At 51.8% G+C, this 2,106-nt stretch overlaps 1 protein-coding gene across 2 annotated transcripts; it reads left to right on the top strand.

The window, feature by feature from the left end:
* Positions 1-2,069, top strand: PPTG_19488 (the record flags this gene model as incomplete). 2 transcript variants are annotated; one of them, XM_008917986.1, is made up of 2 exons in its annotated part: positions 1-138; positions 197-2,069. In XM_008917986.1, a coding segment is annotated over exon 2 (1,848 nt), but the record flags the coding sequence as incomplete, so codon positions are not given. The 2 variants fall into 2 exon arrangements, with proteins under 2 accessions (XP_008916234.1, XP_008916233.1); XM_008917985.1 differs by having other exon boundaries at positions 1-2,069.
* Positions 2,070-2,106: the final 37 nt, after the last annotated feature.

Here is a 2,106-nt window from a genome sequence, read left to right as displayed (position 1 = left end):
AGCCCAGAGCCGCTCCACAAGTCCAGAGAGACGTCGTGGCCTTCGTTGAAGCCTTTCGCGCCAATCAATCGAGTCCGTCAGCACCGCCCAACGCGTTGACACTCGACGTGGTGGTGCGCGCCATCTGCAGTCATTTCCGTACGTTTAGACAGTGCCTTTATGCTGTTATTACGCTCTAAAATTCGTTGCAATGTAGATGTCAATGCGTTCGAGGAGCTCATGGGCACAAACGCGCTGCAACTTCCAGCACTAAGACAGCTGCACACCGTGAACCAACGCGTGTGGACGTTCGTGACCTGTTTCATGCAGAGTCGACGCATCAACACGCTGTTTGAGTGCCACCAGGCCTTCCTACAGCACGAAGGACTGCGTTCCTTCAACGAACTCAAGCTGGGCAACTCTTTTCTGCATACGGAGGCCGTACAGCACTTGTATCACTCGCCTAGAGCCGTACTGACCGTCACAACGAGAGACGTGCTGACTACTTTACGGCAATTCGAGGAAATGTTGGGCCACGACGCGTTCCGAGCGTCGTCCCACATCGATCTGAACGAGTTCTTGCAGTTTCTAGCTCAGCAGTTCAGACAGCCCAACGCACAGGCCATGGGCGTCGCTATCGACCCCAATGGCTTCGGAGTTTACGTGGGAATGCTGCGTCGAGTGGCCAACTACGAGATGAAGGAGATAAAGACGCTGGAGCAGCAGTTCCAACGCGAAGTTGCGGAGAAAATGTTCCGTCTTACAAAGGAGAAATTCAGTGATGATAATCGGAAGCAGGCGCTGCAAGAACTACTGGAACAGACGGGTGCACGGCAGGAGAATGAGGGTCCTCACAGACGTGGAGGCAAGAAGAGCATGCAGTCGCTGTCGCTGGATATGCTGAAGCGCGTCACGGATGTGGATGTGTATTTGGACAATGTATTGAGACGGAAGGCTGCTGCAGACGCGAAGAATCAACAAAAATTCCGTAAACCGATTTCTTCTCAAGAGATTGCAGAGACGGATTCCAAGCTGCGGAACCAGTTGACGCGGTTTTTAATGTCGTCGCAGAAGAGCAAACACCACTCGAGACTGAAAGTCGTGACGTGGGTGATCTGTAGTATTATGGCCAAGACGTACGCGTTGCTACTGAGTGATGACAAGCTACCTGATGAGGACGTTGATGTAGAGAAGGAAAAGGCTGAAAGCGACAAGGAAGAGTGCGATTGCTGCTGCGTGGGCAAGGACTCGTGCACTTGTTCGTGCACTTGCAAGTGTCACGTTGAGAGTGATGAAGAAGACGAAGAAATGGATAAAGCTGAACCAGATGAGGAGACCAAGACGCCGGACGAGTTCCCTGTCATGCCGAGTGATCCATTCGCCACCAGGTTCGCAAAACTCAACAAAGAAGTGGACGTGACGCTAGAAGACGTGAAGAAGGAAGTCGAGAACTTTTTACAGACGCAGTCTAGTGACAGTCAGCCACAGACTGCGAAGGATGTGCTGTGGACTCTGTCGTCACTTGAAAAGCACTTGATCAGCAAGTTTACGGCGAAGAGTAATGCTATCTCATGGGCTGGACGACGGTCCGTACTCGAGCTGTTACCAGAGCTTTTGGACGACTCTGATGACGATGAAGCTAGTGCTGGCAAGTGGCTACTAAACCTTCTTCAGTCTTCGGAAACGAGTGGGAATTGCGTTGAATCATCGCACAGTATGAGCGAGAAACTTGACGACGTGCTGCCGTTTATTCGACAGTGCCGCGCTACGATCTCTTCGTCATCGAGTTTGTCTTCACTTTCCAGTGACAAGCAGCAGCAGTGGATAGCACGCCGACTTGCAGTAGAGCTTGGACGTGTTTATGAAGACAGCGGACTGCCCAGTGTCGAAGAGATGCTCAAGGTAGCGGACAATGGAGAAGAGGCTTCAGTGGTCAAGTACGCCGGCAGTCTGGACCTGAATCGTGACGATAGCAGCATTGAAGATACAGGTGAGTCAGTGCAAAAGGCCTTGACGGAGCAAGCGCTTGAAAAACTGCGCAAATGTCCGTTCTTGGTTGATGTATCGTTGTATATGGATTGGCAAGAGCGATATGCCCCGTTGTGTGGGCCTCTGCTCTCGTTTATC

This window comes from Phytophthora parasitica (assembly GCF_000247585.1).
Source record: "Phytophthora parasitica INRA-310 unplaced genomic scaffold supercont2.130, whole genome shotgun sequence".
In the NCBI taxonomy this organism is placed as follows: domain Eukaryota; phylum Oomycota; class Peronosporomycetes; order Peronosporales; family Peronosporaceae; genus Phytophthora; species Phytophthora nicotianae.
The sequence above is the reverse complement of the archived record's forward strand: the minus strand, read 5'-3'. Positions and strand labels throughout refer to the sequence as shown.